Below are 13,473 nucleotides of genomic sequence, written 5' to 3' on the forward strand. Positions count from 1 at the left end.
CTTAACATTATTAAATGCCAAGCGGACGATAGGAAAAAACGGACTCCGGGAGGGATCCCTCTTTAGCGCTTAAAGAGGAGAGCTCTTAAACCCCTTCTTCGGTGGCTCCCCGCCATGAGAGGGGCAACCCCCGGAGAAAGCATTTGTCAAGAGCAAGAAGCCAAAACAAAGTTGGGGGGTGCGCCCCTCCCCCTGCTCTGCCCATGGGGCTTCTGTGCGTCTCCCCACCTGGACAGCTGGGGTGGAGGCTGGAAGGTCTTCCCACCTTTAACACGACCATAAAACTGATGTCGGGGGCCTGGGAGAGAGAGGAGAGGTTCCAACTGAGTGGTTCACGGGGATGCCCTCCAACTGGCCCAGGTACTCCAGTCAGGAGCTGATAGATTTGTCCACAGATGGACAGACAACCCTCTTTAAGCCCCAGTGTCGCCAGCCCATTCACACCCATCTACAATCACACTGCACACCCACTTGGAATCCCACTTGCACAGGAGATGACCCACAGCACTAGGATTCAAAGGCCTGTGGGCCGACAGTCACACCAAGAGACACACGGGCTTACGCGGCCATCCAGCTCACAGTCACAATGCCCAACGTGTCACTCAAAATCTGCGGGGCTTTCGGGACACCAGGCCAGCCGCTTGCCTTTCATTTCTGCAGCTCCTCTCCAGACAGCGCCTGTGCTCTCTGCCTCCCCATCTGGAAAACCCAGGCTCCTCCTTAATCCCTTGGAGACCCTGAGCTTCCTGGTTCCGCGGCCCGGCCGGCCGGGCAAACCTCTGTCCAGCGAAGCGGCCTGTTAGCTGGTTTCTTAAGCCCAGAGGACCCCAAAGCCTCCGAACTCCCTTGAATCAAACGGATCCCAAACCACACAATGTGTCCATCGTCTTCTCTCCCTTCTTTCTCAAAGGAAATTTATCTACTGTGCTTCCTCATAGACTGACACACACAGACACACACCCCCCTAAATCTCTCCAAGTAAAACCAAACCTCCTTCCACTTCCCCGGGCGATCTCTCAGAAGCAGTGCCTGCTGTGCAGTATTTGGCCAGGAAAAATTATTCAAGTTTGATGTCCCCCCAGCCTACAGAAAAGTCCCGCTAAGTCTTTTTCCAGCACAAACTGCAATAAGGACTGGGTCCCCCCACAGGGGTGCCAGGGCCCTGGGCTGCCTCAGCCAAGCCAGGGGCTACTTGGCAGCGTTGGGCGGCTCCACTTCAGACCCCAGGCCCCTCGGCAGGCCCGGCACAGCAGGGTGCCAGGCACAGCTCCGCTCTCTTTCTTCCCTCGTCCTTTTGTCCCTGGCAGGACTGGTCTCCACTTGGGGCCCTGAATGTCAATAGCCCACCCCCTCCGCAGCTCCAGGCTGCTCTCACGGCTGCCCCTGCCACCCCCACCCCCCCCCATCCTTCCCCTCGGACCGGGCCTGTGGGGGCGGAGCCTGGCTGTCTTGGGAAGCGGGCTTTGTCTGTGAAGTTCATCTTCAAGGTTGGGAGAGACTACTGAAAGCTGGAGAGACCTGGGCTAAGGAGTTCAAGGCAGGCAGGGAGAGAGGGGCTTGGGGAAACCTCTGGAAGGAAACCAACAAAACGTGCTCTTTACAAGTTTCCAGGGTCGGGGCATTCTCCCACTTTTTCTAAGCCACCGGGCTGCAGGTTCATATGGCCACTGTCTTTCCTGTCTGCCTGCCGCCTCCCCGCGTGGGTGCTGGGGACTCCCTGCTTCTCCGCATCATCTCTGTGACTCTGGGTTCCCCGCTTCTCTTTCTCCCCACGTCCCCACTTAACGCACACTCCTCAAGTCTCAAAGAGAACTGCAGAGAGGAGGGGGTAATGCGGAAAGACTTTCCCTTCTCTCAAAACTTCGCCCGTCAATAAACGAAAGCACAGCCCCTTTTTCCCGGCGTGCAGGCGCTTGAAAGATGAACGCCTTCCCCAGCTCCTCTCGAGAAAAAGCGAGACTCTGGGCTCAGACTTCAGCCCACGCGGCAGCCGCGCGGAAAGTGGAGAGAGGGCGTGCGGAGCCCCCATCTCTCTCCCGGATTGCAATCTCCGACGCTGGGATCTGGGGCCCTGGCCTCGCCTCCCCGCCACGAGGGAGGAAAGCAGCTGGGCACTGCGCGCATCTGGTCCCCTCGGTGCTGCCTCGGTTCTGGCCCCGCCAACGCGGGGCTGAGACTTAGGCGGCGGCCCACGCGGCCCTCGCTAATTTTTATTGATTGCAGCGGTCAGTCAACTGTCAGGAGGGGTTTCAAGGGACCGTTTAGAGAGCGTGTGCGGGGCTGGTTAACAAATTCATTTAGGGAGCCGCAGGCCGGCTCCTCCTTCCTCGCCCCCCGCCCCCTTGCCCAAGTTTCCTATAAATAATAGATCGACACCCGGACTAGCAGCCAAAACTCGGCTCCGTCTGCGCGCAGGGGTGGCGCAGTCAGTGGCGCACTGGGCGCTAACCTCTCCCGGGACGCAGAGCCCATCTGCGCCCCGGCCCCGCGCCCCGCCCGGCCCGGGGGGCACCGAGAGGGCGCTCTCCGCGAACCCTGAGAGGCCCCGGCTGCCCCCGCGGGCTGCGAGTTCTCCTCTTACAGTTCTGTCCGCCAGTCAGAGGTGGCGGAAGCGAACCTCTGGCCCGCAACTCAGCGCGCGGAAAGGCGGGCGTCGCAGGCCCCAGGGCGGCTCCTTACCTTTGTCGCCCAGGATGCCGTCGATGCTGTGCTTGGCTTTCTTCTCGCCGTCGTCCTCCTTCTTGTCCGCTTCGTCCTCCTCCTCTTTCTTCCCGAACTTGATTCTGAGCACGCGGCTAATCGAACTCACTAAACCTCAGAAATTCAAAGGCAAAAGAGCGAGTATAAGTTGTTGGAACCGGGAGCGCAGGCGGCCTGGGCCCCGGGAGAAAGTCAGGAAGCCCGCCTCTCTCTCTCTCTCTCTCTCTCTCTCTCACACACACACACACACACACACACACACACACACACACGGCAAGGGGATTCACACCCTTTGCCCCCCTCCCAGCCCCCCATTTAAGATGTACACCTACTCTGGGGCACAAGTGCAGTCGCCCACATGGGGAAGTTCCCACCTGAGGCTCTCAGATGGTGGAGAGACTATGGCAGAGGCACCACCTGGTGCACTCCTATACACATCCTTGCACACACTTGTGCCTTACATTATCACATACCCTAGATGCTCACATACTCACTTCCCCAGGCCCTCCCTGGAGGCCCTCCATCCCCTGGGGAGGCCATCCCCACCCCCTAGGTGTGCTGCCCAGCCCTGCATGCCTGAACGCCCTTGCACACGCGAGCACACACACCCCAGGCCACTTTCCCTGTCACAGGCAGCACGGTTCAGGGCCTCCACATTTGGGACCCACTGGGGGCTGATGGCAGCAACAGAATAGAAATGATGGCTTGGACAAGGGGGTCCAGAGAGTCCACGGAGATCACCCTTCCTAAGACAGACCCATCTCTCTAGGTCGCTTCTCTGAGAAAGCTCCGAGGGAGCTTCTCTTGTCACCCAACCTTAAGGATAACTTTTTGCTCCTTCCTTCCTCCCTCCCTTCTTTCCTTCCTTCCTTCTCCCCCCTTTCCTTCTTTCCTAACTTCCTCTCTTTCCTGTCCTCTTTCCCTCTTTCCATCTTCCTTTCGGTTTTGATTCCTACCTGTGCTCTCACTCTCTGCACTCCCTTTTCCTCCCAACTTTTCTCAAGTTGCCTGGCATCCATCACCTCGCCTCCTCTCCACCTCCAGCCCCACACAGCCGCAGCCCTGGCCAGACCCCGGCAGGCTCCGCTGGCTCAGCTGCCTTCTCACCTGAGGGCACGGTGCTCCGGTCGCAGTGCCCGTCCTTCAGCAGCCGGTCTCGGATCTCCCAGCTGAACATGCCCGGGTTTTCCCTCTTGTACTCCTCGATCTTTTTCTCCACATCGGGAGTCGCCACCTGCTTCAGAGGGGGAGGTGGGAGAGTAGGAGTGGAAAGATGGGGTGGGGGAGGGAGAGACTTTTAATATCAACCTCCCAAGAGCCCCTGGCCAAGCTGGTGGCTCTGGTCACCATGCTCTCCTTCTGAGATTGGCTTTATCCTTTCCAGAAACCTGTTCCTGGCTCCCAGGAAGGCAGCTGGGGTTGGGGAGAATAGGGCAGTGATAGGTAATAAAATAGAAGCTTAATTTGGACCTCCAGGACCCCCCACACTATTTCAGGCAAGACTGAGGGAAGATATTCCCTGATCTGGGCTGGTGATAGGGGCTCAGAAGAGATATAGGGACAGCCCAGGAATGACTGACTGGCCTCAAAGTCTTGGGCAATCTGGACCTCAGTTATCCCCATCCCTGAGAAATTCAGGTAAGGGGGGGGCACCTGAGGTGGGGACACTCTCCCACTGTTCTTTCCATTGGAAACATACAGACCCCCGGTGCTACTGGGGGACACGGGCGGGGTAGTGAGCCGGCCTTCAGCAGGATCCCCCAACCATAGGAAGACTGACTGCCCGCTCTGCGGCAAAGACACTCACTCTGGGCTTGCTGCCGCCGATGGCCCCAGGCCGGATGGACCCCGTCTCTTGATAGCGACAGAGAATCTTGGAGACGCAGCCGTGAGACACACGCAGCTGGCGGGAGATGACACAGGGCCGAATACCGTGGTGGGCCATCTCTACTATCTTGTGGCGGATGTGGTTAGGCAGGGGTCGCCCGTTGATGAAGACCCCGCCAAGCTGATTGACCCGGCCTTGGCCAAGCGGGGTGGACACTGGAGAAAGGGGGGAGATGAGGAAAGAGAGGGGCACAGGGTGAGGATGAGATGCTGGGTGCACCCCTTGACTCTGATGTTGTTTGAGCCCCAAGACCCCGACAGTGGATCTCCGAGTTCCCTACATTTGGAACGGTGGTAGTTCAGAGGTCAGGAAAAAACTGTCATGAAGCCAAGGGAGGGTCCCGCAGAGATGGAGACAGGGGTCACTATTGGCTGCGAGAGTCCCCCCAGATGCTGTGTCCCCCGGTCCTGCCATACTAGGGGGGATGAGGACACACCTGGGAGATAAGAATGTGTCTGAGATGAAGAGGGAGAGAGACAGAGGTGAAAGGGCAGAGCCACAAGGCTGGTGGAGCCTGGAGACTCTGGGACCGATGGCTCTCTGTCCCCCAGGATGTGGCTTGGGCTGCCGGACCCTCTGCCTCTTAGAGAGGCCAATAACAGGTGAGATGAGGCCCATCGGGTCAGCTCCATGCTCTAAGTGGTCAAGACTGATCCCCTTCATTGGGGGCCAGAAGGACCTGGCTGATTAAGAATATTTACATCCCTGGCCTGGGCAGTGGAACTGTCCTGCCCATAATTGAACAGTCGAGGGACCGGCGACATAATGCTGTTGGCCGCTGCCTCTGTGGGCACGTGGCTGTCCCTTGAGGGACCCCCTTGCTTCCAACCCCTCTCAAAGTTCTAATTTCGTTTTGGGACAATTTGGGGACACGCTGCATTGTCGGCAAGCTCCTAAATCAAATACCCGTTTGGCCTCAAAAATCCATGAAGCGTCCCTGCAGGGTCAGGGTGGCTGGTACACAGTGGGCCAGAGTCCCCGGCTGCGGGTGACTTTGGGAACCAGGGAGACAGGCACCGCTGGTGTGTGCGGGGGAGGACAGAACGCCTCCGGAGCCTTAATGCAAAGTCTACACCATTTCCTCACAGAAGGTTGGGGGACACCCGGTGCACTAATCCGGCCTCGATCCCCCCAATTTGGGGACTCGGCGGCTGCGGAGATCTGGCAGATTAGAACGATTTCACAGCGCCCGAGCGGAGGGAGCTGCCGGCATAATTGGAAAGGAGGAGGCGAGAAGGGGCTCCGGCGGCAGAGCCGTTCCTACCGCCTCCTCCCTCGCTCTCGCGGTCCCCCCACCTCTGCCTGTAAAAGTGGGTGCCTGAAGCCACCCTCGGATTTAATCAGAAATCGTGCGTCGCCAAGTCAGAGTCACTCGGTCTCCGTGGCGGGATATGCCATTAGCGCTCGAGAGCTCTCGAGCGCCCAACTTTATATTCAAGAGCCTCTTTAGCGACCAGCGCTCGGCTCTCCTCAGTATTCTGCGTCATGTTGGGCAAATATTGTTCTAATCCGCCGCGCGTCTTCGGCCGCCTGTTTTACTTGCATTCGCTACAGCAGAGAGCTCGGCAAATCCCCGGGCTCGGGCGCTCTCCCGCCTGCGTGGCTGCTCGCGCGCACTTGATCACGGAGCCACTCTCCGCGCCTCTGTCCAATTCAGGGACCCGCGCCGTCTCGCTGCCGGAGGGGCCCCCGCTCCCCAGACCGCAAGCCGCCCCCCCTCCATCCCTGCCTTGCCTTCTCTCCCCTTCCTCACGCACAAGAGGCTCAAACAATTACAAGAAGAGTAATTAAGAAAATAAAAGTGGCGCCTCTCTCTAACCACTTCTCCGTGACAGCCTGGGCTCCCTAGCGCCAGAAGCCCAATGATCCCTCAGTTGACAGGTTGAAGGCCTTCCATTAGTTTAAAAATAAATCAAAACAAAAACGCAGGAAAGATCTCCGCGGTGTGCGCTCCCAGCCCTGTCTGGAGCCGGGACCGTTCACCGCCCATCCTCCCCGCTCACGCCGGGGCTGGATATTTGGGGAGGACACATCACAAAATCAATATTTTCCCCTTGTCCGGGTACTGTGGCGCCCTCCCGCCGTCCTGAGGTTCTCGCCCGGGAGATTTCCAGAGTTCGGAAGCCCGAGAGAAAAGTTTGCGGGAAAAACTCGTTACTGTGTATTCTTTCAAATCAGTCTGTTTCCAGAGCCCAGAGCAGGAGCTGCTGAGCGTTGCTTTGGAAGAAGCGGAGAGCCTTCCGAGTTTAGACATATAAAATATCACACATTGTTGGTATTTCGAAATAAAAGGGATTAGACAACCCTCCTGGGAGTGGAAGGAACAATTCAAAACAGGAGTAGAAAGCCCGAAGCCGGCGGACGCAGGGAGCGGAGAAGGGGTCAGGAGAAAAGTAGCTGAAAATAGTGGAAAGAGCTGAATTTCACTACGAGCCGGATCCCCCCCGCACGGAGGTCAGCCCCGCGGGTGCAGGCCGGAGCCGGCGACCCGGGAAGCCGAGGCCGCGGGTCAGTGAAACCCACGCAGAAACGGACAAGTGTCGGTCCCGGAGACTTCCTGGATCCGGCGCCCGGACTTGGACCCAGAAGAGAGCGGGACCCCCTGCTGCCGCTGGCGCCGCCAGCACCCCCCGGAGATCGCCGCCTCTCCGAGGAGCTCGAGCTCCCCAGGGGTGGAGGCGAGGCGGCCCGGCGCTCTTACCTTCCAGAGGGAATCCGGTGCGGGGGTAGTTCTGGCCGGGCGCCGGCCGCATCATCCTCGGAACGGTGCCGGGAAGGGCCGCCATGCCTGCGCACGCCGGGGACGGATCCAGAGTCGGCCAAAATCGCTTCCCGTCCGCTCCCTTTACCCCTGCTGCGATCTCTTTCTTTCCTTCTTCTTCTTCTTTTTTTTTTTTTCTGAACCCTCTTCCCCCCTCCCCTCCACACACACTCCCTGCCCCAGTCCCCCACCCCCGGCTGCAGTCAAACGCGTCCAGAAGCTGGGGAGGGGGCGAGATGGGGGCGGAGGTTGGGGGGGAGGGAAGGTGGCGACAAGGAAGTTCAAACAAACAAACACACCAACCCCAAGTCCGCCTCTGCCCGCTCCGATCCGTCAGAAGTTGTGCTGGCGGATGCTGCGGGCAGAGCCGGGAGACGAGGCCGGGCCGCGGAGCGGGGCTGGGGGGACGCGGCCAGAGTCAGGGCCCCCAGCCTCGGACTGGCGAGCGACGCGCTAGCTCTCGCGCTCCGGGCCAAAGTTTCTGAGCCGAGAGGCTGCCGCGTGGATTTCTTTTTCGTATTTATTTATATATTTATGCCCTCGCTCTCGCCCCCCTCCCTCCCGCTGGTCTGCGCTCTCCTCCCCGCGCCTTCTTTCTCCAGAGCACACTCGCTACGCCCTGACACACGGGCTTCCACACCCCCGCCCCCCAGCAGACTTGGGGAGGGCAGAAGGGGCCTTTTGGGTTTCGGGGATCGAGGGGAGGCGACAGGGGGTGACAGGGCCGGGAAGAGAAGAGGGAAAGCGAGGGGACCAGTGATCCGCTGGGTAAGTTGTCCAAAAGTGCTCCACAGGAGCACGGAGAGGAGGAGGAGGAGGAGGAGGCAGCGAACAGATCTGATAGGTGCGGACTTTTCTTTTATTCATGAGGAGGGAAGGGGGCCAGAGCGGAAGGGAGCTGAGGACCAATAACGAAAAGAAATCGCCAACGAATATTTTTTTTTTTTCTCTTTTCTAATCCTCGGCTCGACCTCGTTTTTTGGGGGAGAATTTGAACTGCCCGTTAAAACAGAGGAAGCAGAGGCCGAGGGGTTGGGGGAGGGGGAGGAGAGGAGGGGACCAACTTTGTCCAAGTGTCTTCCTTTGACGAATGGGCCCGATCTGCGGCGTCCCCAGCCCCCGGTGGCCCACGGCCCCTCTCGGCGTCCCGGCTGCACGGGAATGCCCGTCCTGGGTCGCTGGCTCCTCCGGGGCTCTCCTTTCCTCCGGCCTCCCAGGGTCAGAGTCCGCTGTCTTCTCTCTCATCTCGCTCACACGTTCTGAAACGGTGGCGAGTGGGCCCCACGGAGAAACGGCCTAAGGTGACTTCAAGGGAGTTTGTGATTTTCTCTGCGGAATAGGGTCTGAGCCCCGGGGACCGGTGGATGCCCGGCCTCCCGCAGCTCTGCGAAGCCCAGAGTGACCGGGCGAGTCTGGCGCTTAGAAAACGGGGTCTGCGGAGAGTTAGGGATGCATCTCTCCCGCCCCTCCTGGCTCTCGACCCCCGCCCATCTCCAACCGAGTTTAAACCCCGTCCCCCTCTTCAGGCCCTCAGCCCACAACCCAGAACCCCTTTCCAGCAGGTAGTTGGGGCCCTGAGGCTCAACAGAAAGTGGGTGCCCAGCATCTGGGGGCCAGAGGGATGGGTTGCAGAAGAGAGGGAGCCGGTCAGGACTTGGTACCACCCTGAGCTCATCAATTCCGAACTCCTCCGCTGGTGGATTGTGGGAGGGGGGTGTGCCCCAATTAAACGGTCAGGGCTGTGGGGGGTGGGTGGTCAGAGGTCCAGAAATTCTGTGTTCTCTGGGCTCCTGCCTCAGGACACCGAATCCTGGGGGCGCACCGCCCTCCCAGCGGGGCAGGACGCCATGGCTGCCGGCCTTTTGTCTCCCCGGGGAAAGAGTGTCTCCGGCCTAGCGCTGGAGGCAAAATACAATAAAATAAACCCAGCCCTCTAACTGGCCCCCAGCCCGCCCCCTGCCCGCCCTCTCCCGGTGCTGGGGTCAGCCTCCTCTTGGCCTGGGGGGCTCTCCTCACGCTGGCCCCACTGTGCCCCCTCCCCTCCCCTTTTCCTCACCTGTGACCTTTGCCCCTCTCAGCATGTGGCTGACTCGGTCCTCCCCTCTCTGTCAGCAGAGGGGGCTCCTCTGGCTCTTGGGGGGCTGCCCTCTGGGAATGGGGGCCTACTGAAAAGCTGTTACACCCACACCCTCCGGTCTCTCCAGGATTGAGGAGGACAAGTAGCTTTAGAATTGGAAAGGGGGCCACCAGGGGGCCAGGCTGCCTGAGTTACAGGGGCCCTACAAGCGTTCTGGGCTCCTTTTCTCAGTGCTCGTGCCGCCCCACTGTATCTGCTGCCCCCAAGAGAGGTTGGGAGGTGAAGTTTTAAGCCACAGTGTGTGTCTGGGGAAGAGTTAGACTTGAGTCCCCTTACATCTCATCTTGCTGGAGAGCCTGGCCTGCCTTGACCTCCAGAGGTGGCTAGATACTTTACAGATAGAGATAGAGGCCTAGATGATCCGGGTATCGATACACACATAGACGTCCGTGTACATGTGTATGATGCACGCACATTTATTATGTATATTGCACATTCATTCACTCACCACTAATTTCCCTCCCACCTTAGAAGGATTTAAGGCACCTCCTCTGTATTTCTGGGTGGAAGGGCCAGTATGTCTGTGAGTTGATGTCCTGTCTGTGTGTGTCCAGGTGAGGGTGTGTGTGTGTGTAGGCTTGTGGGCCTGTCTGAGTAAGTGTGGGTTTCTAAGAGAGGGTCTGTATCTGTCTCTATGTTTTGGGGTCCCTCCCATGTTGCCTTTGCATAGCTCTAAGCACCAGTCAAGAAGGGGTCAGGGTGTGACTTGGTCATCTCTCCGGCGAGCAAAGACCTCAGACGGCGGGCGCGCGCTCGGGCGCGGACCCTGGAAGGCGCCGGCGCGTCCCCGGAGCTGAGTGGGGCGAGCGCGCGCACAGCCAGACCCCTCGGTTCAGGGCCCACCGCCCAGTCGGTGGCCACCTAACCCTTGGCATGGTCCCCCGCTCTCCCTGGCAGGAGACTCAGAGCGGCGGGTCGGCGGGTCCAATCGCAAGGGAGGCCCGGGAGCAGGCTCCCCCGAAGCCCGCGCTGGCGGCGCCAGCCCTGCGTTTTCGCAGCTCGGGGATTCCGTGGGCTCCCGCCGGGAAGGCGGAGGGGGAGGAGGGGGGGTGTCTGTCGGAATGAGCGTGGCCGTTCTCGCCTGTTGGAGACCAATTTCACAAATGATTTTTGCAACAATTAAGAAGTGTGGCGGGGTGAAATGGCGATTTCACATCCAACAGCGGAAAGGGGGGTTCACCTGGGAACTGGGGCGGCTGCAGCTGGGGGTGGGGGGGCCTCTTCCCTCCTCCTCCCAGTTCCCCTCGCTAATCTCCTTGGCCCAGTTTACTCCCCGTACAGACACTGATCGACTCCTGAGACCTCGGTGGCCCTGAGGAGCTCTGGGCTGCATTGTGTGGGGGGCTGGACTTGGCCCATAGTTTCCCCTTCAGCTGCTCACCCTAATCTCTCTCTGTCTCTGTCTGTCTCTCTTTCTCTCACACACTTTTTCTGTCTCTCTCTCTGTCGCTGCGCAGTGTGTCTCATGGTCTCCGTCTCTCTTTTTGTCCCTCTCTCTCTCCTTTCCTCCTTGCCTTTCTGACTTCTCCCAGCGGTGTCCCTCTCTTACTCTGACCATCTTGTCCAGTCCACCGCCTCCCCCCATCTCCATGGTTTCCTGAGGTATGCACGGGCCTCCATTGCTCTCTGGGCTGTAGCTCAGATTCGAATCCCTGGGAGGGCCCTTTGGTCCAGATGGGGCTGAGCAAAGAAGGGCCCCTCCTCTGCTCTGCATCTCCTGGGCTGTCTCTGAAGGAGCACCTCCAGGCCCCCCTCCCCCCGGGAATCACTCCTGTCCTGACGCTCTGTGGCTTGGACGAGGGTCCCCTGCCTCCACCTCTCCCTGTCTGGTCTGAGATCTCCTCCCACTTCTTTTATAAAGGCAACAACAATGCTCATAGGAATTCTTCCTCTCAAGTTCCCAAATTGAACCCTCCAAACCCAATAAAAATGGGAATGACAGATGTAGGCCCCAGGATGGAGACTTCAGCTGGGACAGTTGGCCAGACTGTGGATGGGTGGGAAGTGGGAAGCTGACTTACTGGGGCTCCACCTTCCCTGCCCTCGAGTGGCCAGGGGTCCCTTCCCCCAGCCCAAGGGAGAGGACACACTTTTTATTTCAGATCCCTGTGCGATGAGTACTTTTTAAAAGCGATTACCCAATAAATCTTCCTTTAAAGGGTGATAAATCCACCTTGAAAACCAGAGGTTTGGATTTCGGCTGGGGCCTTTTGCATTTTCCGAGGCTTGGGCCAAAGACTTCGGCCAATGGCATGATTCAGTCTTCAAATGTTTGATAATGAGAGAGGAGGGGGTGGGCGTGTGGGTGGGGAGGGAAACGGAATATCCACGAACAAAGAACCCTCTGGAGGCTCAGCCAGGTTCCGGATGCCCAAATTCCTCAGTGCCGCGTTTGAAGAGACAGCCTTGAAAAAGAACCCTTTTCCCACTGCTCCAACCTTTTATTATTATTTTTTTCTCTTGAAGAGTAACACTCCTCTGAGAGCGACCTTAAAATATCTGCCCAAACCTGAACAGAAAGGAGAGTGAAACTGGGATGGTTTCTTGCTTGACATTTTAATTTTCCCCAGAAAAGTAAAATAATGTGTGTTGGATTCTAGTTCTTAAGGTAAATAATGACAATAATAATAATGAGGATTCCCCCAGGCCCACAGCTAAATAGGGTCTCAGTGAGCCGCTTCTTTCCCTTCTTTCTGGCCCTTCTCTTCCTCCTCCTCCTCTTCCTCATCGTCCTCCTCCAACCTCCAACCTCCTCCTCCTCTCCCTCCTCCCCTCCCTCCTCTCTCTTCTCCGGACTTCTTTCTCTGACTGCTTTCTCACTGGCTTTCAGAAATGCAGTCAAGGCCAATGGGTTCCCCAATATCTGTAAAAACCTTCCCTCTGCCTGGGACTCCCTCTTTCCTTTCCATTTCTGGTGGGGGGAAAGGCCCTGCCCAGGAGCAGGAGAATGCCCCTCCAGTCTGTCCTCTAGAGGGCGTGGAGTGGGCTGGAGGTGCCTGTGATTCAGAGTGTGTATGTAAGAATGGATGAGGCTGAGAGTACGCGTGTACCTGTGTAAGAGTATATGAGAGCACGTGAGTGTGCCTGCACGTGTACGTGTGTGCATGTGTGTACACAGGCGTGCATGTGCACAAACGCAGGTATGAGGAGGTGGAGGTGGGTGTGCAACAGGAATTTCGGTTTCCTGGAACCGCTGCAGAGCCTGGGGAGGGAGGCTCCTCCCAAGCTCCCAGCCGCCTGAACAAAAGACCAAGTGTTGGATGGCGCTGGGCTGCCTCCTCTGGCCCCTTTAGATCACTTCTCCAAGTTCAATTTGCACCGAGTCCAGTGTTAATGGGTTGTAGACTGTGCCCTTGGACAATTACCTTATCAGAGCCCAGCATCTATGGAACCGGCAAAGCATTTTCATTATACAAATCAAAGCAGGGTGGCGGCGCCCAGCGCCGGCTGGCCCAGAGCGCACGGCTGTGCACCAGTTCCAGGCAAGCCCACAAGCCCAGACTAACTCTCCTTGCAGGCCTCCAGGCTTTTCAGGGGGCAGGGCAGGACGGGAATGAGGACGAAAAGATCAAACGCTGCCTGATCCCTACTTCAGTCTGGCTTGTTGCTAAGGGGAAGCTGATGCAACGGGGTTGCATGTCCTCCTGTCCTTGGTAACCCCCCTCCTCTATCAGGGCCCGCTCAGTTGGGAGGGGTCTTCCCTCTCCTGGGTGCAGGGGCATTTGTTCTCTGTATTCACTGCTGATGCCTAAGTTCTGCAGTAGATGCTCAATAAATAAATATTCATTGGATGGACGAATGAATGAACCAGTGATTCTAGCCCAAGCAGGATGGGAGACTAGGGCTTGAATCTTGGGAGGCCAGCGATTTGCTGTGATATTGAACCTTTGATGTGCCACCTACGGCACGTGTACGTGTGGTGAAGGCTGCTCCGATGGAACTCAAAACATGGCCGACTTGTACTGTCTCAAGTGGCAGTGATGAGCT

The 13,473-nt window shown here is 58.1% G+C and overlaps 1 protein-coding gene across 1 annotated transcript in view; it reads right to left on the minus strand.

The window, feature by feature from the left end:
* The window catches only part of PAX7 (paired box 7), a 96,187-nt gene extending 88,813 nt beyond the window's left edge, over nucleotides 1-7,374 (minus strand). The window contains exons 1-4 of the mRNA XM_046663055.1: nucleotides 7,290-7,374; nucleotides 4,508-4,743; nucleotides 3,808-3,937; nucleotides 2,680-2,808 (exon numbers count right to left, since the gene is read on the minus strand). Coding sequence (XP_046519011.1) covers nucleotides 2,680-2,808; nucleotides 3,808-3,937; nucleotides 4,508-4,743; nucleotides 7,290-7,374 — 580 coding nt within the window. The remainder of the gene's footprint in view (nucleotides 1-2,679; nucleotides 2,809-3,807; nucleotides 3,938-4,507; nucleotides 4,744-7,289) is intronic.
* Nucleotides 7,375-13,473: the final 6,099 nt, after the last annotated feature.

The sequence above is a fragment of the Equus quagga genome, chromosome 5 (genome assembly GCF_021613505.1).
Source record: "Equus quagga isolate Etosha38 chromosome 5, UCLA_HA_Equagga_1.0, whole genome shotgun sequence".
In the NCBI taxonomy this organism is placed as follows: Eukaryota; Metazoa; Chordata; class Mammalia; order Perissodactyla; family Equidae; genus Equus; species Equus quagga.